Consider the following 25340-nt stretch of genomic DNA (forward strand, 5'->3'; position numbering starts at 1 on the left):
AAAGTTTTGTTTGTTTCCAGACCTCAGGTCCTTAAAAGAGAATAGAGGTAATGGCTATTGGTGTCCCTGCTAACTACTTGTGTGGGTTAGCCTAGGGTGGAAGGAAGGTGTAGTATGACAGCAGTGTTGTGAGTACACTGTTGATTCTAGTTCATTCTGTGTGCATAGTTGCCATCATGCATTTAATGTTACTTTTTTAAATTTCTTTTTCTTGTAAAGCAAGATCATAAGTATGTTACCCCAGAAGGTTAAATTTCAATATACTTTAGCAGTGTTTCTGTATTTCTTTTTTTTCCATCTTTCTTCTTAAATCCCTGTGGGGATAAAGAAGCCACTATTAGGAAGGCTGTTTGCTGAACTCATTCCACTGTAGCTCTCTTCACTGAAGCTGAAATATTTAACTCTGTTTCAGCTTTCATAAGATGATTAAGCCATCCTCAATTCAGTTGAAAACCTGCAAAGTTTGTTTACTTTGTTACTTAGAATGTCTGCCCTGTGGATGACAGGATCATCGTTGGTTTTCCTTGATCCAGATGAATTTGTTCTCCCAGCCTGAGCTCTTTCACCCTCTGTGCTTTGTAACTACCTTCTGTTAGCTGGTTTCTTACATGGTACCGTGGACAAGGTGGTGTGTATCATTCACTATGTGGTACCTAAATTAAACAGATTTTGCCTGCCATGATACTGACCAAATGTTACATATGTATTGAAGGGGTTAATGAAGCAGTTGCAGGCTGGAGGTGGATATGTTGGAATGCTTTGAGGATCGATTCCAGCTAATGGAAAAAATGTTTTTAAAAGTGAGCTGGTTCAGTTCCCACAGTGAACAACAGAGTGGAAACAACATTTTATAAACCTTTCAGAAGTAAATCCTCTGATTTTTCCTTGACCACCACCTGTGGAAGAAATGCCCACTTTCTTCTCCATGGGCAGTATTTCTTCCTGCAGTATATTTGCCTTGGGTATCAAGAGAAAGCTCTTGATGTCTTTGGACAATAATAATAAAAAAAAAAATGTTCTGTTCATGTGTCCTCTAAGGTTTGTGTTATTGACTTTGCATATTTTTTTTTAAATGGCAGGTTGACCAAAAATAACCAACCTTAAGTTGGGTATCAATCTATACGACTGTATGTTTTTCTTTTTTCTTCTGATTTTATTTCTCAACTGCCCCTAACTGTCTGGTTTCCAGCCAGCTGAAGAAGTTTTAACTGTATGTGTCTTGTTTTACAGAAATGGATGCTACACATGAAAATCTCTGTTGTACTTGGATTATGGGGGAATGTTGCATCATCTGACTTTATCTGTGTGTCGCTTCCATTTTAAAAAATTAAGGCACTTACAAGATTTGGCAAACATAACTCGTTACTTGTGAAAATAATACATGACTACATTTACTGACGTTGGTGGGGGTTTTTACTGTGTAGTTCTCATGAAGAGTTGAGGGGCTTTCAGTAACATTTTTGCATTGGTAATTAATATGATTATATACAGATTTAAATTAAGGAAGAGGTTTTGTTCTTTTGGTAAACCTTGCAGAGAAATTCCAAGTTTCATTTTGCATTTGAGAATTGGCATTTGAGAATTGGCATTCAATTGCATTTGAGATTGTAAATGCAGGGCATTTTTGTTGTGAACCATGAACAGTCTTTATGAAACCTGAAGAAGATTTGTGAAAACAGCCTGTAATAAAAATCACACATGCTTCATAAAACACTACTTGATAGATATCACTTGCACCATTAAGAACTAAACGACAAAGGATGTAATTTCAGTTCTGGCATGCAATATTAATCGAAAGCCTTTAAAGCATCTTGCTGATGGGAACTATGACAACATGACATTGAAGAATTACGAACTAGAGACATCTATCTTAATCAGATTTTCAAAGTAAATGCCATAAAATAAAAAGTTATTTTATCTATCTTCACAGGGTCACGTATCATATAGGGTGTCTAGCTTTTTAGCTTGTTTATTCTAAAAATACCAGGGACAAAAAATTCTGCCTTTCAAGTAAGTTTAAAGTGTAGTTCATATACTTTACAAAGTTTTTGTGAAAAGATTGTTAATAACTCGTGGTTTCTGTTTGCTGCATTAGATTTTTAAAACATTATGGAGAACTGAATTATACAACAGAGATGAGCATACAGATATTATCAGTACGAAGTTGCTGAGGGGAAATACTTTACTAAATGGATGAAAAAGAGAAAGACAACGTTACAGGTGTACTTTCAGCCTGAAGTAATACTTGTAAGACGTTGGAAAAATATTTTTTCTTCAGTTCCTAAAGATTGCATTTCTTGCGCTTGACTTGGTTTTTTGTCTTCCAGCATGTATTTAACTGGTGAAGAACAACTTCCATATGTTGTAGGACATAGGAAATTATCAACCTGTATTTTGTGGTTTAAAGTACCAATGTTACATGTTAGGGACTATCTTACTGCCCTTCAGGGAGCTCCAGCTACTTCTCTCCTCTTGTCATCTGGCAGATCTTAGACGGACACTGACCATGTGTGCACTGTGAGACCATTTTAAGTTTCTCCACAGTCAAGCATGTCTTTCTTTGCTTTCACAGCAGTCATCTTTATTTCTCTGTAACAAGTGAAATAATGTTGAGATTTAAAGGAAAATGTGTAATGTGAATAACAAAATTCAGGTTTTCTTTATCATTTCTTCCTATCTCAGGGTGCAGAAGCAAGGCAGTGCAATCTTTCAGAGCGTATCCTGCAGTTAAATTCACCGGTAGTTTCTCACTCCCAGGTAGCTTGACAGGTTGTCAGACCCTACAGGCAGTGCACTGATGAGGAGACAAACACTGGCCCACTTTGATCAAGCTACTTGTATGACTTTTTCCCATTTTATATTTTAATAGTATACACACACACACACACAAGATGCATATCTTCATCAAAGTGTCCTTGTCACTTCTCCACATTCTTGTCACAGGTAGCTAGCACAGAAGCACAGGGTGCTGCAAGAGGTAGTTGGCAGCAGTGGCTGCGAGTTCATTCTTTTTCCATCTGTATGTCCATTAATTGTAAAGCAAGCAGGAAGGATGGTGCAGGCTGACAAAAAAATCAAAGTGCAAGAGCTCTCCTGTGGTGGTAGGCACTATGTCACCTCATTCCTTGGGCTGAATGAGTGGTTTGGATCCTTGAAGCAGTTGGCAGGGCCGAGCCAATTTGGACATGGATAAGGTTAAACAAATACTTGGGATTAACCACAAAATAGGCACATACAGCAAGTTATCTCGATTGCCACTACATCATGTATTAAATGATCAGAAAGGAATCTATAAGTCTTGCACACCTTGGCAGAAGCAGTGCTTCATTCAAAAGACAGATCTGCCTAATTACAAATGAACACTTAAATACATGGGTTTTCTCTAAACCCGTAACCTTCTTTTTGTTTTCATTAATTAAATACAGCTTCCCATGACAGGTGCTCCCACACCAGAGACTTCTGGAGTGATTGGTTTTACTTGCCGGCAGAATCATTTAAGCTCTGGCCATAGTGGTACAGGTAGCCTGTGTTATCCCTGTAAGCAGGGACTGTAAAAAAAAAAAAGAGCTCCTTTGGGAGCTGTGGGAATAATTAAGCCATACTACCCACTCTCTTCGGTGTGAAAGGGTTTCCAAGGTAAATCCCACTTCCACTGACTGTACCTTTGGAGATATGTCCATGTGTCAATTAAGTAAAATTTCAAGTGTATCAGAGTGTTTTATTGAGGAAATCAAACCAGTTCTTACAGAAATTGCTTGTGACTGCTAGCAATCAAGGGCTATCAGACCAGGGACCAGTGACCTGGAAAGGAGAGGTTATCTTTTTTGTTACCAGTTTTCTAAAACATTCAGTCTAGTCCAGCTGCTTACTTCTGGTATATATTGTGGGTATTTGCTTTACCATGGCAGAGACTCATCTAAAGAGAGAGGAAAAAAGGAGCAACCTGATTGGAAAGAGTTAAAACTCTTTCAGACAGATACTGAATTACATTATGTTCACATCTGAAGTGTTTATATCGTAATGGAAGTCTTCGCTTTTGTGTTTGTCATGGAAACTCAGAGTTAACGTTAATTACACCCTATTAAAAAGCCTAGTCCTTATCAAATGGAAATCACCTCTTTTTGCTAGATGAGTAGCTAGCTGACAGGTCTCAGTGATCTGTCTGTTATAGAAAGGCTATTGCACAAAATGAGCAACAAATTACTTTCTTTCCTGGATACTTGGTCTGCTTTTCTCCTTCTGAATTAACCCCTTCCCCCAAATGACAGTAGTTATCATAAATGTCTGTTTCTCCTTACTTTTTACTTTCATGTAAGCTTTGCTCTGTATTCTTTCATATGCTGTTCAAATTCTGTAACAATTAAATGATAAAATTAATTAAATTTAAATTACTTTTTGAAAAAGAAAAGAAGGTTTTGTGAAAGGCTACAGAGTGCGTATAATTTACCTCTACAATTGCAATGGCTGCTTTGCTTCACTGTGGTTCCCTAGAGTAAACAACAATTTAAATATGTTTTGAAAAATTCATGTAACTGTAGTAAGACAGCTTTCTACCCGATTTCTTGTGACTTTCCCAAGTTCTGTACATATGTTTGCATGCATGACTATCTGATGCTGACTTACGCAGCAAATGCCTCAGAAATACGGGGCTTTTTTTGGTGCACCTGAACAACTTGAACGCACAGGCTGGTTGCTCAGACAATTTACATTTGCTTCTTGCTGCAGAAATCTCTTTAAGATGAATGGGATTGCTCAACAGTCATTAAGGTCTAGACTGAGCAAGAAAGTTTTAATTAAAACTTACTGGGTTTAGACATAAGCCCACCTGTACCCATACCTGCTTATTTTTAGTGTAAAGTAGTATAAAGTGTAAATTCTCTCTTAGATTAGTTAGGATAGCATTTTACATCCAGTTTAAAGCCAAGTATTTCAGCACGGTCATGATTTATCACATTTGGTCTTTCTTCTTCCTGATAGTCTATAGGAAGGAAATTTCTAATAAGTGGTTTGTTGTGAGGGCCCTGGCCAAGCCCAGGACCATCTTTTCACTAACCGAGGGGAGAAGAGGTTCCCTCTACAATTCCCATTTTCCAGCAAGCTGATGGATAGAGAGGAAGGAGGAGTTATAGGGTTGCAATGCTGGCCATTGTGGCCCATGCAGGAGTATTTTCACCAAGCGTAGTCTCCAGCATTGCAGAGGTCATCATGAAGTATGTATCTGTGTCATGAAACTCCCACTGTCTTAATCAATTCCTTAATTATGAAAAGCAAAAACCCAGTACCTTTCCAGCTGTGATGCTGGTATCTCAGGAGACCTGTGTGAATCACTTGACATATATGCCTCAGTTTCCCTGCAATGAGAGTATTTCCATAGTGTCACAAGGATGTCAAAAGGCTTAGTTACTAGGTAAGACTGATAGATTTGTGTGAAAGTTGCAATAATACTGAAAGCTGTTCTTTAGCTATTAACTCCCTAAAAGAGGAGTAAAAAAAAATAAAAAAAGTTACTCTGGCTCCAGTTTAAGAACAGCATTAAAAACGTGATTGTTGTTGATGATGATGATGATATCTTCCTCACAAATCAGTGATGCAAGATTGACGTTTCTGTTAAGCATTGCGTAGCAATCAGAAGAACTGTGGATTCAGGAAATCTGGCAGGCTGAAGAAAAGATCGAAAGAGCAGTCCTCAGTGATCTCTCATTCAGAACAACAATAAAGGACTGAGGAAATTTAGAGGAATATAGATTTTAGCTCTATTGATTTATGGAAAATCTAATCTTGTTAGGCTCAATTCTACCTGTAGCTCTTGCACAATTAGAAGAGGAATAAATCATTCCGGAGTTTTCAGGTATTTCTGATTCTCTGTAGGCTGTAGAGTCCCTGCCAACTGGAGTCACCCTCGGACACTAGAAAATGTCACCTGGCAGCATCCTATGGAGAGAGACAGTGGGCTTCAAGGATGTGTGATCTTTGCAAAGCTGCACTTGCTGTGCTCCTCTAGCTCCCTTCTAGCCTGCTCCTCATGTTCCTTATCCCACAACTCTGTCTTTATTTTATATGTTACTCTGTCAGTGTCAGTAATGTTTATATGTTACATAGCAGAAGGGCTTTGTGGGTTCTGAGTAAATTTCTGGGGGAATAATCTAAATCCCAAACAGTGGCCTAAGTAGCTGGCCTATGGGCTGAGGAATGCGGTTTCACTCCTCCAGCATGTTATCAGTGTACTTACTAGATCTATGCATTTATTTGGGGAGTGCATAAATATCCTTTACAGAACCTTTACTACCCCTCTTCCTCTCCGGTGGAGCTTGTGGGGGAGGGCCCGACACCCACTTGAGGCAAGCCTGCAGGGCTGGCACACACCTTACTCACCCTCTGTTATGCAAGAGACACCATTATTTTACCCTCTGTTTTGTCTTTAGCAGAGGATGATGCAAGATCTTTAGTACTAAAAATGATAGGTTAAAAGATTGGTTTTCAGCTGTGATTTTAAATGAGAAAAGAAATTAATGAAGAAGAGGGATGTCAGAATCTAATGTTTCAGCTAGTAGGAGCTGCGGAGGAGGACGGTTTTGCAGTTCAGCAAGGCTAGGCAGGTAGGAGAGTCAAAAAAGGGAGTAACAAAGAAAAAAGGTCCTTAGGACAATTTTGATTAAGTAATTTATCTGATTAAAATTAATGAAAATTGTTTTAATGTCACCTGTATTTTTTTCTGTTCTGTAATTAGTCATTTATACTTATATATATGTTTACGTATGCACATGTGTGTATATAAATTTATATACACATATACACCTATATATAATAAAATACAGGGCCACAGTGAGTTCTGAATTAGCCAATAAATAGCTTGTAATCTCAATCAGATAAAATCTTAAATAGACACGGGAAAAAAGTCTTTGCTAGTGTTAGTCTATTAACTTTCCTTTAGCTGGCTTGTTGAAATGTGGCTTGGAGCCCTTGATAGTGATTGTAATCACATGGAGTGACACTCTTGGTCTCAGTGTTAGTAAAGACAAAGCTGATCAGTTCTGTCCTCCCTGGATTTCTTTATTATTATTATTAGGGTTTTGGTGTTGAAAACCTTATTGGTATGTAAATGCTGTCATTATTTTAATGACACATTCAGCATTGCAGTCGGTGGCAAAAGTTGTATTGACCAGACAAGATAACTGGAAGGCAGAATGGGATTCTTGGAAAGAAAATTATTCCAAAGTCTGGAATTTCTGTTAAAGCTTAGCATGTCTATTCCTTAACATTTTCAAATTTTTTTATGTTCACAACATGACAGATTTCTCATTGTTAAGTTGTTTTTATAGTAGTCACCTGTAAATTATTGGAAACATCTGTTTCAACTGAAATACTTTCCCTGTGTTCTCTGTACCAAGGTGTTATTATTGGGTTTGTAACAATTTGCAGTTATAACCAGTTCCAAACAGGGAATTGCTTATGAAGATCAAAAAACTAATTTAAAAACTATGTGAAAGCATTTACACTGTGAGCAAAGTGCAGGCCCTGTGTCTTCTGCTCTGGTTAAGACTTGCAATTGTATTATTAAGTATTTTCTACTACATTAGTTTAGGAAATAAATTGCAATTTGAATTAGATGTTAAGTGTTACATTTTTAAGTGTTATCAGTCATTGCTAAATCATGATAAATTAAGTGTCTTGACTTTTTTTAATTTTGTATTCGTTGTGTTGTATGGCAAAGTGTGTCTTCTTTTTATGACTTATTTACCACTGATTTTACAGAACGGATTGTTAAAACCTAACATCGCTGGGGATATTTGATTGTGGGTTTTGCTGTTTTGAGGTTTTGGTTTTAAGCTTTATGGGTGTTGTGTGCTTTGGTTAAGTCAAAAAATATTTCCTTTCGTTTTGATGGCCTGACTATCTGATCACCTGTGACTTACTCCAAACTGTAGTTATATCGCATAGTGTGAAATTGGAAAATCTGTTCTGTGTGTGTTCTAATGGATGTAACGGTCATTAAGTATATGAGTCTTCTGACGTTGTAATCAGATGTGATTCAGTCTGTTAAATATCCATGAAGCAACATCTGCTTCACAGAGTGACCTTCTGCTAAAGAATACTTAGCATCTATTAGCAGATCATAGTGCAGATCTGCCTTATTTGAAATGCACTAAACTAGTCTACTGCTGTTTAGCAACTAGCTTGTAATAATTTATTGCAGTTAAATAAAGCTTAAAAAATTCCATTAAATAATTATAGGGATTATATGCATTTTGAAAACCTTTGTGTTCTACTGAAATTACCCATTTAATTTCAGGGTTGGTTTGTTAAAAAAAGCTGAAATCTAAAGGCACATTAGGGGAGCTGTCAGATGCTATTTTCTGTAGGTGTTAATAATACCAGATTAAAAAAAAAAAAAAAAAAAACCTGAAACAAATTAAAACCAAAAGCAATTTTACCATCTGTTGTATATTAATTAGAACTTGGTGTATCAAGGGTAAACTTGCTCTTAGAGAATGTCACTGAATGTCTGCTAATAGAATAATATGCAAATATATTAGATGATAGGATTATATTGAATTTTTCAGTCTGGTTTGGTTGTAGCAAATGCTGAGATGGTGTATAACGAACTTTAATTTTCTTTCTTCTTAGAACAACCTCCAAATAACCAAGGCCAGTCGACCCTGCAGCCTTTGCCACCTTCTCACAAGCAACATTCAGCACAGCATCACCCATCCATCACCTCACTTAACAGAAACTCACTGACAAATAGGAGGAATCAGAGTCCGGCCCCGCCGGCTGCTTTGCCCGCCGAGCTGCAAACCACACCTGAGTCAGTCCAGCTGCAGGACAGCTGGGTCCTTGGCAGTAATGCGCCACTGGAAAGCAGGTAACTACTTAGGTACTACTACAGACTGTGGCACTTTGAAAGAAAACATTTAACTTGATGAAAGGTGACCAGCAGCTAATACTTGCCCTCATTCAGCAAACAAAACCGAAAGCTTTTCAGTACCAAAAAAAAAAAATCTATCCTCTCTCTAAAATCCACAATGATACCCTTTTCCCTTACAATGCTTATGAAAGCGCAATTGGACTCGAAGAGTAAATTAATTTTTCCAGGCATGCATTCTCCTTCCTGTTCATAACCTGTGACTTCTGACTGTTGGAAGAGATTTCTTGCCTTGCTTGCCAGGTATGTTATGTGTCAAATATATACTGCCTACAGGTCAAATGTCAAGGAACTTTAATAATACTTTTTAACTCTTATACTTGGTCCCTTTAAAGAAATACCTGTGTGAGGCTAGGTGTTTATTAAAGTTGCCTAGGATTTGATGAGGTGAAAGAGCTCACTTAGTTCTGTTGTAATGATAAATCTGTTGTGAATCTTTTTGTCTTTTAGAATTGATAACTGGCTGCGGGAAAGAAGCAACTAATATAAAGGGCGACATTAGGTTCTTTAGATGCAGGATGATGTATGATGCAAAATGATCTATAAAAATTTTTTATAGGACTTACTGGCACAGAGCTGAATTTACCTACAGTGATTAATTAATACTCATGTAACACTCAATCAGCACTAATTTTTTATTAACGAAAGCTATAATATTCCAATTTAGGCATCAAACTGAGCATTTATAACTATATTGAAGCTGACAGTAATTCCTGAAAATGTTTATGAAATCCCTTCGATTCATTCTTTGAAACTCTTTACATTACATTTTGTAGTAAAGTAAAGATAGTCCAGCTGATTTTGACTAATCGAAATAATATATGACCTTAAGATTCTTTATTAGATAGTTGTGTCCCCATAGATGTTTCAAGTAACTCTTCTGTTAGGCTCTTGGGAATGGCTCTTCCTTTTTGTAGTTTTCTTGGGCCCTCATGTATTGCTAATGAGACATACGCACTGTGGAATAGGTTTCCACTGAAGGGATTCCATCATCTTGCTCAGACAATTTAGTAGGTTAAGAAAGAGTTTTCTTATAGAACAGCTAAGTTTCTAGTGGGAATAAGATGTTTGACGTTTTCCAGACTGGTTAATCATCAGTAGACAGTAAGGTCTTTGGTGTTTGCTTCTGTTGCCATATGTGGTTTCATTGTCTTTATAAAGAAAAAGACATAGGACTTGAATGAGAATACCACTTCCAACCTGGAGTAAATATTTTTTGCCCGGTATAGTCTTTTCATCTTTTAAATGGTTGTGATGAAAAGCTAAGGGTATTTGAGTTGAGTGTTTTGTGAATGAGCTGAAATGTGAAAATTTCACATAAAAACTAACAGAGCCCTACTGTAGTTTCTCTAATAGTCTCACTTGGTTGGAACTCTGGAGGTGAAGAACCCATCTTACTTGTCATTGATTTTTCCCTTTTTTGGCTAAGGTTCCCTACTGAGTGTGATTCTTAGGCTTAGTTTCAACTATGTTAACAACTTTGTGATAGGTCTGTTCCTTCATCCTTTTCTCAGCCTAAAAGAAAGTTTATTTCCACTTCGGCAATACTTCAGCTTATGCTCATAGTCAGCTTTTTTCCCCCCTGTTTTTTTTTTTTTTTTAACTGACTTAGATGACAGCCATTTAGAGGTACAGAATGTATATGTCAGCATATATACATAGCTGTCTTTCTATCTCTATAGGCTCATACTGGTGATGGGTGGCATAAAAATGACATACAGCTTGCTGTCATACATAGCTGGATAGTGAAAAGGCTGGGTTTGTGTATGAGCGTGTAGGTGAGAGAGATGTATTTGCAAAGCCTGAGGGAGGTTCTGGTCCCTATTGTTTTGCAGTAGTAATGGAAGTGACTTCAAAATATATCTATCATAATATTGGATTCAGTTGTATATTTAATAGCATATTCTGCAATTTGGCTCTGTGTAGTGTTAATACTTTTGTGTAAAGCATTGCTGTTACCAGCTAAATGGGTGAACTGTAAGCTGACAGATCAATAACATCCAACAGAAATTCCGATTTATGAGTTTTAAAATATAAAATATAAATATAAATTAAAACTATAAATAAATAATAAAAAAAAGACTCTTTGCTTAAAATTTTGTGAGAGCCTAAAACTATGACTTCGATTATGTGAATGCTTCTTTCATCTTTGATGCCATCTTTAAATGACAACGAGGTTACTGAGCAGTGGCAGAACTTGTCTTCATTCTATTGGGGCTCAGTAAAATCTACTTTTTTTTAAACAAAAAAGCAAGGCGGTAAGAAAATATTTCCTGCAGACTGCAGGGCCTTTTCATTGGACATTTAATGGTCATTACTATTTGACTCTTCCCCAACCTGCTACAGGTTAAGTTCAGCTGTAGAATCCATAGATCTGCTGGAGGAGTCAGCACTGTAGAGCAATTTTAACTTTTGATGAAATAAAAAAGCAGGACTATTGAATAATTTTCCATTTTGTTCTTTGAATTACTGGTTGGACAGCCAAAATCATGCAAATGCATGACTACGTCAGGTGTCTGAATATTATAAATGGTGATTAAATAATTAAATATTAGTATTTTTTTTATTATCATTGGTCCTTTAAGTTTTTATTCACCTTCAAGTTTTAGTAATGAGTTCATGAGCACCAGGATCATTAGTTAAGTTCCATGGTTTTGCATTCTAGTAGGATCTACATTACTGGTATTTAAAAATACTTAGTAAATTACGTTTTTAAATGCCTTCTCTGTCAAACATTTGAATTTGCAGATTTTTTCTAATGCACAATCAATTATGTATGTCAGAGATGTGCAGAGGAAAAGTACATTAGATTTCATAAATTTGTTGATAAAAGGAAGCTGGTAGCTTAGTGCATTTCTCAGGTAGTATTTCATTAATTTTAGGCATTGAATGTCTAAGATAAATTTGTCAGCAAGGGGAAATTTACATATTCCAGTCAAGGAATAAATCTCTGATAATATTATATAACTTTATTCAGCATCTGTGCTAATGTGTCAGTGAATCAGAGAACTTTGCTTTTTCTTACTTGATTTGCTGTGTAAAATACCTCATTATTTGAAAGATGGCTGTATTTTGTATGATGGACTGTGAATTTTTTACAGAAACTAACAAAGAAGCTAATGTGGTTTTTGTAGTCTATACTGATAATGTGAGCCTTTCCTTACCCCTAACATACTTAAAAATACAGTTGCTAGGAACATTACTGTATTCAGTTACTTATCTGCTAATTTTATTGAGAAGAAAGAGGGAATCACTTGAAGAAATACTTGATGGCTGGAAAATATTTCATCATTTTAAAGGATTCAATTGAACTATTCGAATACCTTAGAAGTGCTGCAGAAAAAACAATTCCTAGAATGCGTTACTTCAAAACCATTCTGCAAGCTTGATCCAAACTTCATTTTAAAACGTGAAGATTTTAGAAATTTCTAAAGTGTGATGAACATACCCAGGTGTCTATATCGGGGTGGACTGCCAATGAAACTAGCGCCTTCAGTATTGATTAAGGTGTGGAAAGGGTGTTGATAGTTTCCAGGGAAGTCTCAAATCAATTTGTGTAGAGGCTGATTGATTGCAAAAACACAGTGTTGCTGGTGGTGAAAGTCTGCTCGAAGCAGCTATTTTACACATTCCACCCACTAAAACAGTACCTTTTTATTTTTAATCAAATTCAAAATTGTTCCATTCTGTAAGTCTTCCACGTTTTCATGCATGGACATGATTAGAACGTGTTACTTACATTGAGAAGGCATGGTGCAAAATAAAGGCAGAAATTGGGGATGGGGTTCAAATCCCAGTCATCTGAAGACCTTGTGCATCATCGTGGGCATGCCACATCACTGGTTTGCAAGTTGAGGAAACAGGTCTCAGATTGCTGAGTGCATGAATGCATTTTACAGATTGACCTACCCTAATTATGGGGTCGGTATATACACACATTAGATGGTATTGTAGTAGTATGTATCCACATTCATTAAGTCAAACAACCAGTATTGTTTTCAAACAGTAAAGTTGAATAAAAAAGTTATTTTTTCTTTTGACGTTCTCATGCAGTTAGGTACTCACCAAGCATCTGTGTTTGAATCCTAGCACAGTGAGCCCATATCCTTACAAGTTTCCCTTGGTGTGAATATTGTGTTACTTTAGATTTTTGCTTGATCTCTTTGGCATCCTTCCTACGCAAAAATCCCTTGCTGTCACCATGAATATTTGGAATTTGACCATGCTGTGTGCTTCATCCCGTCTCTTAGGCAAGCACCAATAGTCCAGAATTCAATAGTATTTGCACAGTATTCCCTGCGTTTATCGTTCCCCTCTTCAAAGATACACAGCCATTGAAGTAAGCATAGACCCAGTGGTTTTTTCCAAAACTAACCTTTTCCTGGTTTAGATAGGACAAAAGAAACATGTAGTCCTAAATAAAATATTAGTGCATAACTTTGTTTTTCCTCCTTCATTTGCTTGCCTTTCCCCGAGAGAGCCAGAGTCTGTGGTCCTTCCTTTCCCTCCCAGGCTGCTGTGCAGTGTTGTCTGCAGAATGTGACATCTCCACTCACTCTGGTAGCCAGCCCTCTGCATATTTTCTGGCTGACTGACTGGCTGTGCCAGATAGCCAGCAAGAGACTGTCTTTTAATTGTCTCAGTTCACTTTTATTACTTCATCTCCAGTCCAGCCTCATCAAGTAAACAACATCCCCCACTATGCACTGTTCAGTCTTTAAGCCTGTCTTGCCACAGGCAGCAGCCAGGAATTTTATTCAAGGACTTGCACTTAAATAAGGGACCACCAAAGGGTAGTGACCACCTAATGGTAGCCTTGTAATGCTGTGTCAGGTTTCAATCCAACATGTAGTTCAGAAGACAGCATGGAAGGCACATCCCACATTCAAAATGCAGTTGCAGTTTTGCACATCTGTGGGAAAAGAAAGTTATGCAACGAGTCAGTATATTCTTTTTGTGGGATCATCCCGTTCTTTAATTTGACATTGCCACTCTAATTTAATCTTTTTGTATCTTTGTGTATAGAGAATTAGGAAATCAAGCAGTCCTTGCAAATGGTCATGACAACCTTATAGAGATGGATGTGTTTTCTCCAACATATCACGATAGCAGTTATGGGTATGTGACTCTAAGTGTTTGCATGATGCTAACTGTTGACACAGGAGACAAAATGTGATGTAAAAAGAAAATGCTGGTTACAATAGTCAAAAACATCTGGGACAGACTTCCTCATCTTTATATCTGATTTAAAAAAAAAATAATTGTCAAATGATTTGTCATACTGACTCATGGTAAATAAAAAATGGTAAACTTTGACTGCCAAATCTTGTTTGATTTCAGTTAAGAAAGTAAGAGTGCAGTTGAGGTTGTGTTAATTCACTATGGCCTGATTCTACAAGCTGTTGCAAGCTATTTGCATGATTACACATTTGCCAGATCTGATCCTTAGTTTGTAATATATTTAGTACTCAGCAAATGTTTGTTTTAGAAATATGACATATTAATACAGCATAAGGAATGACCAATCAAAAAATTACTTACCTAATCTGTAATATTTTTAACAGCTAGTTTGAAACCAGAACTGCTGATAAATGTATAAACTGAAAATAGAGAATTCCGTATAAATGAATGTTTCAATTTAATGTTTCAATGTTTAAATAAAATGTATATTTTAGAACTGTTCCATATCTACTTAACTTGGTCATTAAGATCTGTCTTAACATTTGAACTGTTTTGCGATTCTTATGTCAAATCAGTATATTTGGTTTCTATTCCACACACACAAAAAAAAAAAAACAACCAAAAAACCCTGACAAAGCAGTACCATTTCTAATGAGTTCCAGCCTCTTAGCCAGCACAGTTCACTAGGTTTTAGTGAGTAATTATTAAACATAAATTTACCTTTTTTTTTTGTTTTGTTTATAGTATGATAAAAATCATACATGTCCAAATTCTGATTTGCTACTTGTAACTTTTAACAGTGTAAAAGGGGTAAGATAGTATTTGATTAAGTGAGATCTGCACCTGCCCATTTAATAACTAATCTGTAAAATATATTGACACTGTACATTGATATGCTTCATGTTCTGAAAACTCTTAAACTTTCACATAGCCACAAATTAAAATGAACAGCGGCAAGAGAATGGTGTATTAAATTCAATTAGTTAATAATTATTAGCAAACTCAAAGATACTGCAGATATTTACTGGAAGACCCTAATATATATGCTTTAGAGTAAAAATGTAAGCATGCTCTAGTAAAAAAGAACAAAACTAAATATTATTGTTCCCTGTAAACTAATTACCATACAGTACTGATTCAGATGCATAATTGCTGAAGAAGAGTTAATAGCACTATGCCTGGTTTGTGCTTTATATGTTTGTAATGGGACCACCAAATGCAAGTATTTTGGCAAATGAATGATGTTATATGAAATTCCTGTTAGTTGTTACTAATTCAGGTAACAATATAATGAAATTTATCTTGTTTGTAATCCCTTCTTTTTTAAAATTATGCTAGCAGGAATCATCTCCTGGTGTGAAAGTTGTCCAGAGATAATAGCACATCCGTTCCAAAGCATAATAGATTTGAGACTACAACATACTATCAGCATGAAGATTCAGTTTATCAGCCTCACTAACATACTGTGTCACAGCTAGAATCATTATATATTTGTTTATTTGTTTTCATGTCATGTGTGTGTTACATTATGATACACGATTTCTTAGTTCGTATGGCTTATGGAGAGAATATTAATCTAATGAATTTGACAATTTTAGTGTTAGTAATGATAATAGAACTAGACATTTTGCATAGAAATTCATGCATTGATTCATAGGCCTAGACCTAAAGAATAGTTGTTTATAGCTTCGAGAGATTTGTGTGCAGTGCATTAATTATAAGACAGCTGGAAATGCCAAAGTGTTTTAATGGTATGTATTGTTGGCTTTACATGGTACCACTATTCTTTTCTTTAGTATGTAAACATGTGTTCGTATATGTGCTGACGAATCACCTTAATTTGAAGTAAAAAGTCTGGTTTTCTTTTACCTAACCTGACAGTCCTTTCCCCAAGTTATCTAGGTATCAAAACGTGCAAAAAAAGTAAGATTCACTATCAGCAAATGACTGCATTTATATTTCTTATCGATAAAGATTCCTAGCATTTTCTATTTCTATAGAATCTCCTCATTTTCTGAAAATTTCATATTTTTACAGGGTTGAGGTTTGAAAACTTCCTGTTGTATTTAAGACTTCTTTGCAAGGAGGTTGGCTGAGGATTTTTGACATTTGTTGGGAAAAAGTTCAGGAGAGCTCTGTGTAAACAGGTCAGGTTGTTATAAAAGCGTAGTGAATTAAATTAAGAGTGGAAGAAGCCAGGAGTGCAGGGTAGAGAGGGGAAAACTGGAAATGGCTGGGCCCAGAAGGGTAAGAATGAGTATGAAAACTGTAGATGGAGTAGTCCAGAAAGAGAAACCGAGAGTGGTTGTTAGGCATGGTAGGACTTAGCTAAAATGCTAGAGGACTATAGGCTGAATATCTAGGATGAAACCCAAGATTATTCCTTGTCCTTTACTGCTTGTGATTCCTTGTGAAATCCTTTCAAATAGCATAAATCTGATCACCTATAGGAATGACTCAAGGTGATGAGAAACCTTGGCTGCTGGCATTTGTTCTACTACTGGTAGAAGCCAGAAATAATCAAAACAAAGATTTTATATCTGATGGCTAATGCTGATAAGTCTTTCAACACAGTCTCTGAAGTTTCTTCGAACTTGCTTGAAAAAATCACAGGTTAAACAGAGAAACACTTCAGTAAAAAAATGTCATCGATACCATGAAGTTAAGCACACAAATTTTACAGATCTTTTTTTCTATGTCTTTTCTATGGTTGCATGGCTGCAGTCAAGTCTGCAATCCCAGTAAGTGAGGCTCAAGTTGAACCAGAAAGGAATCTGAACAGATTCCAGGGATTCTTTCTGTCACATTCAAACAGGTGAGAAAATAATACCAAACACGATGGCAAAGCAGACCTTGATGACTGTCTAGTGCCAGCAGCCAGTGTCTCTGATAATGTTGGTTGCACAAAGAGAAGTCCAGCTCCAAAAAGGCGCATGTGTAAGTTGCGTACCAATAAAGATAGAGCGTCACCCTCTTCTGGGCACAAGGTGTAATCCCCTGCCGTGTTGAATCCCTGGATGGTGGTCTCTCAAGTCTACAAATCTTGGCATGTTGCAAATGGGAGACTATGGAAGTGTACTAGACCAGTTTTCACCAAGGGACAGTAAAGACTGGAAAACAGGAATGACATTTGCATCATATGTTCATGCACAGTTGCCAGATTGGTGGTAGTGGTTGTAACTCAGAGGTTATGACAGTGCTGTCATTGTAGTTACGTGAATCTGGCTGTTTGAGTGACTGCTGGTAGCACTACTGAGTGGCAGGACAGAGTTCATCACAGGTTATCACAGACTCTGAATTGCAAGAGAACCACAGCCATGGACATCAAAAAGTGAGCTAAGGTTCACAGATAGATCCATTATGATGGCAACTTCATCCTGCTTGCAGCTTGAGGCAGAATCAGATCCTATCAGTCACTGACAGAATAATACTTCACTACTTTAACTTCCTTCGGCTTTTATCTCCTTTTAAAATGTCCAGCAGCTCAGTCAGGGCTTTCAGCTGCAGATGAGATTTCAACCTTTGTTCCAACTTCTGAATTAATCTTTGGGTAAATAATGCAGCTCTGAGGCTCTCCTAAACCACATTTGGGTTTTGAAATTGTCTCCATGTGCCGTTTGAGACATTTAGAGCAGTTGTTCTCTTCCAGCTTTATGAAGACAGCAAGGGCAGTAAAAGAGATTGGAGGAGTACTTGTGCCCTACCTTTCTTCTTTGATTTTCTCCCTGGAAAGCTTAATTTACTCAATACACAAGGCAGGAACTGGCCAAGATTAGAATACCTCATCTCAGAGACAACTTGCTCTCTTTCTCTCTCTGTCTTGGTAGGGATATGGTTTCAGAAGGGCAGAGAACAAGATAAGAAATTGTAATATAAAGGCTTACTGCCCACATGAACATTTCCAGTCCTCACTGGAAAATTCAGATGCTTTCCTCTACTCTCTCTTCCTTTGGAGAGAGGAGAACTGGAATAGCATGAACACTGTCAGTATCACAAAGTGCACTAAGGGGCTGTTAGGTTCACTTCATCTGCTGTCTCCTTGGGAAATGAATATCACTAACAATATCGAGAGCCAAGGCACTTCCTGTAGCCTAGGTGGAAGTCTGTGTAAGTACTAGTCCTCTGAGAGACCCAGAAGAAGCCTGTAAGAACAGCCACTGTCCTCTGGAAAATAGGTAATGGGACAATCCTGCAGCGAAGATGAGTAACTAAAACGGTGGCAAGTTTCTTCACTTGCTAGCCCAGCACCGTGAGTCATTCTTTGCATCAGACTTTCCTGCTCACTTCTGCAAAGTGTAGCCTCGTGGCGTTTGTTTTCCTTGCTCGTCTTCACAGAGCTGTAGCGTAGCAGAGGAGTGTGAAAGAGCAGGCTTGGCAGAGCCATCTGATTATACTGGTTCTTATGATCCTAGATATGCATTTGCGTATCACAGAAGTGAGCTCCCCCTTCTCCTGGGGAGAGAGCTAGCAGCCTGAATCTGAATTTGGAGGAACAAATAGTAGGATATTTACAGGTGCATGCAGTAGCACTATATTCTTTCTTACACCACCAAGAAGGTAGGTGCATTGCAGATTTACTCTTGCACACCTACAGGGAGGAAGTTTGGAGCTTTTGTCAGTATCCAGTCCTTCAAGTCACCATGTCCTGGTGGCTTTCACAGCAGGTTGGGATACTGGTGAGTCTGAATTGCTGTTTGAAGCTGCAGGTTGCCATGCCTGACTTCTCCAGTCTTTCTCCAACAGCAGCCAGCAGTGGAGCAGTAACCTGCTGGGGCAGATGTGAAAGAACACACAAGCAGTGAGGAAGGCACTTGCAGCCCTAGTAGGACTTCTTTTCTCTCTTGGCTCTCAGTCTTCAGTTTGTGAAGAAAGCGGGTCCTCAGTGTAAACCCACCCAAATTCAAGCAAGTGTTACCATATGTAAAGTGGTTTTCTGAAACATTTGAATAAGCTGTTGGAAGAGGCTTATCTCCAGTTCCCACAGATGTTTCCTCTGGTTTTGCATATAGGTAATAGCTCTCTTCTCTTTCTTTCCGCCAAACTTTGATCATCATTTGATCTGTTGTGATCGTGGAGCTTTTTCCTGGATTATGGTAGTATTAATATTGGCTCTGAGGAAGTGGAAATTCACTTTTGTCTCTTCCTAAGCAATTTTTCGATTGCAGTTCTGCACAGAAAATAAGCTGAGACAAATTCACAGCATAATACAGTTTCTGTGCTGACTTGGATTTATGTTAAATGCAGCCATATGGTTCTGGGGAAGTCAGTCATAAGCCTGTGCTAAGGGCAAACACCACCAGCTACAAGGTTTCATCTCAGAAGAATGTTAACAGAAGATGAAGACAGGCGTAAATGCTCACAGAGAAACAAAAATCCAATTCCTTCTGGAGCCCACTGGGAAAGCCGATCTCATGCATCAGTGAACTAGAGTTCATATGAGACCTAGCCAGTAATTTCTGTTATCTTTTACATCTTCCCTATAATGTCAGTCGGCAAGATTAATCTTCTCTTTCAATCTGCTTCCTCGACTCAATGCAAGGAATCATCAGATTTATTGATGTGATCTATCCATTAGTGAACCAGGCAGAGCTCTCTAATGTCAGGTGGCAGGTGAGGGTCATGGTCCCACTCAGTCCAGCATGAATAGGGTCTGTCAGCAGAGAGAGAGCACACCAGTCCGTAGGTGCAGTGCAATGGTTGATTGGGATCTCAGCCCCCTGTTTTTCCACAGTTAATGGTTTTCTTCTGATTCTGACAGTTAATGTATCTGGTAGGGGTTTTGTAAACAAACCCAAAAGCATGATAACTCATTCCCAGGAGGGAAAAATTCAGCTGGTTTGCATTAAGGAAACTCGAGGAGAGAGAGAAATAAAAAAACTTAAACGAGGGAATTTGGAGCAAACTAAAATAGTTGTAGCTAGAGATATCCATCGTCTCTTGAAGTTAACTTTTTTAAGATTAATTGATTTCTTTGTCTGGAAATGGCAAAGAAAATGCTAGGTCTTCACACAGAGATAGGCACACGCTGTCTCTGCATATGTCAGTAACAACATATGTGAGGTAGAGAATGAAAACTCCCAAACCTCAGAAGTCTATTCTGACTTTCCTCTGGCACTTTGAACCATCAGAAAAATAAAAAGATAAAGCTGCAGCTATCATGATGCTGCCAAACTGTTGCAGAAGGTGCCATTGCACTTTTGAAAAGCAGAATTACTGGCTGCTGACGGCTCCAGATAGGTGCATTATGAATTGGGACCATTTTTGGACAAAGTCTGGTATTTTATTTTTACTTTAGTTGAGCAGTCATCACAGCTGTATTCATTACAAAACAGAGTAATTACAGGGTTTATTCCCAGAAATTCAGTAATACCATTATATTAAACATCAAAACCAAGTCATTAGGAGTACTGTCATATTCTGAGCAGAGAAGTCGTGTCTCCTGAAGTATTGGTCCCGAGTGGTAAATATGTCACCAAAACATAAATTCACTAAAATTTACATTTCTCTCAAATTGGATTCGATGGATGTTTTTGCTGCCTCTTGAGGCTTAGGAGAATATGATTGATGTGTTCCTAATTCTGGATGTCTGAGGTGTACGTATTACCACGTTGTGCCTTGGAAGATCTTAGCAGAATGGGTAAGACCATTTACCTGGGCTTGTTTACAAATGTCTTAATTCATATAATGTCCGCAGATGCAATACTCCTTAGAGGCAAATAGGTAATCTTTAATAGAGGTAGATACTGGCAGATTTGAATAGGGTTTGGGGCAAAGATTAACCTATACTCCACAACATAAAAATCGGTGTGCTCATTTCATAAAGTATTTAACCTGTGGTTACAGAGGACAGAATAGTATTGCCTTGGCAGGAATCGTCAAGTAAAGTATGATCTTTTGATCCAGCAGTGGTCCCCTGTGCTGGTAATTACTATTATGTCCAGGGTTTTTCCTCAAGTTGCAAGAACAGGTGAGTCAAATATAACAGATTAGTGGATTTGTTACTTACATTAAAGAAATATTTAGATACTTACAGATATACTTAAATATTTGGGGGTCTTCTGGTACCTAACAGTAAAAGAAACATACAAAAAATGTTAGGGATATTTTTCCTTTCCTCCTCCACCTGTCCTGAAGTCACTTTCTGTTCTGTCATCTTCTAAATGTCAGTTTTCTTACCTGTTGTTTCAGTGCAGAATGTATCTCAAAACAGCTGTCCTCAACTACACAGTTGCCTTTGCCTAACCCATAAAGAGGCTAAATTTTGCTTTTTTTCATTTAGGCAATTACTTTTTAATGGTTTTATAGGTTTTACCCTAAAAATAAAGGGAATCAAACATATTATACAAATTTTGTCTTTCTGTACTGTGGGGCAAACAGTACATAGTCATTATACAAGAACAAGGGAACAGTCGGTTGAAATACAGAGAAGAAAATACATTTTGACTCGATGGATGCTTAGCCTACAGAAAAAACCACCACAAGACATCAGTGAGAACGTGAGTTTTGGACTATTTAGAGAAAGTGAGCTGTTAGTGAATAAGTAGAGGGGAAGGCATTCATCCCTTCCCTTGGCACTGGCCACTTTCGGACAGGGTATTGGTCCTGGTGATCTGCAGCAATTCCTGTTTCTGCTCATCTGGTTACAGTTACAGGTTTAACACACGTAACTGTTCTCTGTCGAATAATATTATCCTCCTTCTCCACAGTTTTTTAGAATATTTAACTTGCTCATTGTACTGTGTATGCTTGTGGGAACCCTACCCCTTATACTGATTTTTTTAGACAGAGACCTCCTTCAAAAGTCCAGGTCAGAGGTAATTTCTAACAGTGAATGCCTTTTGTAGTGCAGTCTTCTGAGTGTTCTAGCTGTTCTTCCTTAGTGCTCTTGTGATAGTGGTCTGTAATGATCTGAAGAGACAGATATCATTAACGCCGTCATAGAAATGACCAAACAGACTGTATTTAGGACAGCATAGGAGACAGTACTGCAAGAAAACCTGTACTGCAATAGCACTATGACATTTGTCACAGTGAAATCTCTCTATTCAGAAACATGACCAAACTAATAGATTTATTCTGCCCCAGATTCTTCAGGTGCTGGTAAGTATACAACAATACACAAGGTTCAAAGAGTTGGGAAGGAGGGAGGGATTTAGATTTTTTTAAGCACATATATTCAAAAAGCAGTTTTGTTCTGGATCAGTGGTATTGTAGCTGTTAAGGTGAGGAGTGTTTGGTTGTTGTATATGCATAAGGCCTAGCGATACTGATCTTTATTCTGTGGCAGCAGGCATCATCTAAATAATATTGCACAAAATAACAACAGCTGCCTTTAAATCTCTCTGGCCAGGTGATAAAATATGATGCATATCCTGATGTAATTAAGAGAGTTCAATAGAATTTGGCTGGGCCTTATTCACAATGCCATATTTAGTACAAATTCTGTAAAAGTCCTGTGTGACTTGTAATGCGTTGTGACGCGTTTGCCATGGGCTTCAGCACTCTATTGATGTGGTTGTGCTGTATGAAACGCTTTGAAACAGAACTAAAATGTGGTCAAGAAAGTTGTTGCAAATTATATAGGCTTTTTCACATGTCTTCCAAGTATATTGAAAGCATTCTATATATGATGCCCAGAACCAGAGAAATCATAGCTGCAGATCACAGTGAATATTTTGCAAGGTGAAGCAATTTCAGCATAAGCAAAAAAAAAAAAAAAAAAAATAGAAATCATATGTCTAATGTAAAAATTATATTAGGAATATTAAAATTATGCAGTACATCTATATAAATTGAGACCAATCTATTTAAAAGTAATGTGGAATACTTGTTTTTTCTTGGTGATAGTTTATTTGTATAATATTGATGCTTCTGGCAGCCTGGAGTTTAGAGCCTTCCAGATGCATTCATTGATGTGTAGTAACCCTTTTCTTCTAACTGTGGTCAAAAGTTTTTGTCACAGATCCTTTCATAAAGGAAATTATTCTAAATCATATTTATGTTGCTGGACACCTGGATATCTTATGTCAGAAGCATTTGGGCTTATGGTTTGAGCCTTACTGTCCTTGTATGTTTTGATAATCTATCTCAGTTTCTCTATAAAGACACAGATTTCAATTAACTTGAATCATTCTGCCCAACTCATGGATTTTTTTATCACTTTTTTCCTGTCCCGCTTTCCCATTTACTGAATTTCGTAGTGGGTACTTCAATTTAATTTTCCATAGAAGTGGCAGCACAGAGAAAACCTTACTTGATGTGAATCCTTCCCCCTAACTTGAGGAGGAAGAAAACCGCCTGCATGTCAGCACGTGCACACCAGCACTTGGTGCTCAGAGAGTACAGAGTTAAATTAAAAGCATTATTTTACTTTCAATCATATGCTTCTGTTTTCTGACCTAATGTCTTTGGGGTTTTTGATGCTTTATTTCTGTCTTTTAAGGATGAAAGCCTAAGTAAAATGCCTACCGTTTGTGAAATAAGGAGACTTCACAACTGTCTTTGCATCCAAGGATTAGTTTGTGACATAACTTTGTGTTTAGCTCCCAGTCTATAGTTTAGATTTGTTAGGTACTAAATTCTTCCCCCCTAAAATGTTAAGATTAGCTGCATTTTATAATAGAAACATATATTGAATGAGCAGACAAATATATACTGAATAAACATAAAAGTAGAAAATTATTTGGTTTGAAGAGTGAATGAGGTTATTTAATAAAAATAGTGCTAGCTTGTCTTATAACATATTAGCATGATTCACTGGATTTTTGTACTCTGAAGCTTAATAAAATATTTGAAGTGCTGCTTACACGAAGATTTAGTAAGTGCTGGTTAGATGATCAATTTTGAATGGAAGATACGCTATTGCAGATGCTATAAGCTCCCTATGAGATGAAACATAGTGTAATTGCCAGTAAGTCAGTGCCTGGTCAAGTAGTGCAAACATTTTAGGCTTTAAAAATTAGCCATTTAAGTTCCATGGTTTGAAAAGACAAGGTAGATGGAGATAGATATATATAATTAAAATCATTTGTGGATGGATTATATTTCAAGAGCATAAGAATTTCAGTATTATCTGGAAGCAGCCAGGATTTGGTGTCAGGTACCATATCCTTCTGAGTGTCTCACGGGAACACTTTGGCATAGCTCAGTGATACAGACAAGATGTGCAAGTCTGATAGTCTTACATTTTAAATACTTATCATTCAAAGTTAATGTAGCAGGAGAGTCGCTGACAACTTTGTTACTAACTCCACTCATTAGAAATAGAGATCCCAACAAATTTTCTTAAACCACAGGCTGGGTTTTCTGTAAATTTTTTTTATCTTGGTGTTCTCCAGCTAGCCAGTACTCTGGCGTTGTATTCATGGAGTCAAAGCCAAGGAAGAATAGCTTGAGGTGAGCAGTCATGCTTTGTGCTGCCTGGGACTACACACTGCTGAATTCCCACAGCGTTCTCCTGGGGAAACTGGCTGCTCAGGGCTTGGACGGGTGAACTCTACGCTGGGTAAAAAGCTGGCTGGACGGCTGGGCCCAGTGACTGGTAGTAACTGGAGTTAGATGCAGCTGGTGGCCGGTCACAAGTGGTGTCCCCAGGGCTCCGTATTGGGCCCACTCCTGTTTAAGATCTTTATCGATGATCTGGATGAGGGGATGGAGTGCACCCTCAGTAAGGTCGCAGCCAACACCAAGCTGGGGGGGAGTGTTGATCTCTTGAGGATATAAAAGCTCTGCAGAGGGGTCTGGACAGGCTGGACTGATGGGCCGAGGCCACTTGTATGAGGTTGAACACGGGTCAGTGCCGGGTCCTGCCCGTGGGTGACACCAGCCCCCCGCAGCGCTACAGGCTGGGGGAGAGCGGCTGGGAAGGGCCTGGGGGAAAGGGCCTGGGGGGCTGGTCAGCAGCCGGCTGGGCACGAGCCAGCTGTGTGCCCGGGTGGCCAAGGCGGCCAACAGCATCCTGGCTCGTGTCAGAAATACTGATGTGGCCAGCAGGACTAGGAAAGTGATCGTCCCCCTGGACTCGGTACTGGCGAGGCCCCATGCTCAATCCTGTGTTTGGTTTTGGGCCCCTCCCTACCAGAAGGACATTGAGGTGCTGGAGCAAGTCCAAAGACGGACACCGAAGCTGGTGAGGGATCTAGAGGACAAGTGGTATGAGGAGCGTCTGAGGGAACTGGGGTTGTCGAGCCTGGAGAGAAGGGGCTCAGGGGAGACCTCATCACTCCCTGCAGCAAGG

The 25340-nt window shown here is 38.1% G+C and overlaps 1 protein-coding gene across 18 annotated transcripts in view; it reads left to right on the top strand.

The window, feature by feature from the left end:
* The window catches only part of TENM3 (teneurin transmembrane protein 3), a 437496-nt gene that overhangs the window by 290124 nt on the left and 122032 nt on the right, over window positions 1-25340 (top strand). For 16 of the 18 annotated variants that reach the window (XM_080379140.1, XM_080379150.1, XM_080379151.1 and 13 more), the window contains one exon: window positions 8626-8863. In XM_080379140.1, coding sequence (XP_080235266.1) covers window positions 8626-8863 — 238 coding nt within the window. Of the gene's footprint in view, window positions 1-8625; window positions 8864-13948; window positions 14042-25340 lie in introns of all 18 variants that reach the window. The other 2 variants (XM_080379147.1, XM_080379148.1) reach the window with 1 other exon arrangement.

The sequence above is a fragment of the Falco punctatus genome (assembly GCF_963210335.1).
Source record: "Falco punctatus genome assembly, chromosome: 1".
Classification (NCBI taxonomy): domain Eukaryota; kingdom Metazoa; phylum Chordata; class Aves; order Falconiformes; family Falconidae; genus Falco; species Falco punctatus.